Source organism: Penaeus monodon, chromosome 15 (assembly GCF_015228065.2).
Source record: "Penaeus monodon isolate SGIC_2016 chromosome 15, NSTDA_Pmon_1, whole genome shotgun sequence".
Classification (NCBI taxonomy): Eukaryota; Metazoa; Arthropoda; class Malacostraca; order Decapoda; family Penaeidae; genus Penaeus; species Penaeus monodon.
In genome coordinates this window covers 35,435,739-35,436,243 of record NC_051400.1, presented here as the reverse complement: position 1 = coordinate 35,436,243, position 505 = coordinate 35,435,739, and the positions used below count along the sequence as shown (strand labels likewise).

At 40.6% G+C, this 505-nt stretch overlaps 1 protein-coding gene across 1 annotated transcript in view; it reads left to right on the top strand.

The window, feature by feature from the left end:
* The window catches only part of LOC119581988 (organic cation transporter protein-like), a gene marked incomplete in the record, with an annotated part of 7,549 nt that overhangs the window by 3,892 nt on the left and 3,152 nt on the right, over positions 1-505 (top strand). The window contains 1 exon segment of the mRNA XM_037930175.1: positions 330-484. Within this exon segment, the coding sequence (XP_037786103.1) occupies positions 330-484 (155 nt within the window).

Sequence of the window (505 nt, the reverse complement as noted above, 5' to 3'; positions counted from 1 at the left end):
GGAGGAGCTATGAAGCAATAGATAAAATGGCGCAAAACAATATGAGAGAAGTTTTAAGAAGATAGATAAAATGGCGAAGAAAATAAATGAATAAAAGAGGTTATAAATGAATGGATAAACGGTAGAAAAATAAATAAAAGAGGTTATAAGTAAATAGATAAAAGGTGAAAAAAGAGATTATAACTGAATAGATAAAACGGTAAAAAAAAATTAAAATAAAAGAGATCATAAATAAACAGATAAAACGGGAAAAAATGATAAATAAAAGAGATTATAAATAAATAGATAAAGTGGAGTACAGAGGTCAAAGGTCACCGTATCTCGCGCAGCTTCGGGCGGCGGCGAGTGGTGCTGGTCTGCGTGGCTCTCGTGGTGCCCGCCGGCTTCGCTACGGCACTCTCACCCTTCTACGAGGTCTACATCCTGCTGCAGACGCTGGTAGCTTGCCTGCTCTACGGCGCCTACATCGGCTGCTTTGTTATCGGTGAGGCGCCGCTGGCTCGAG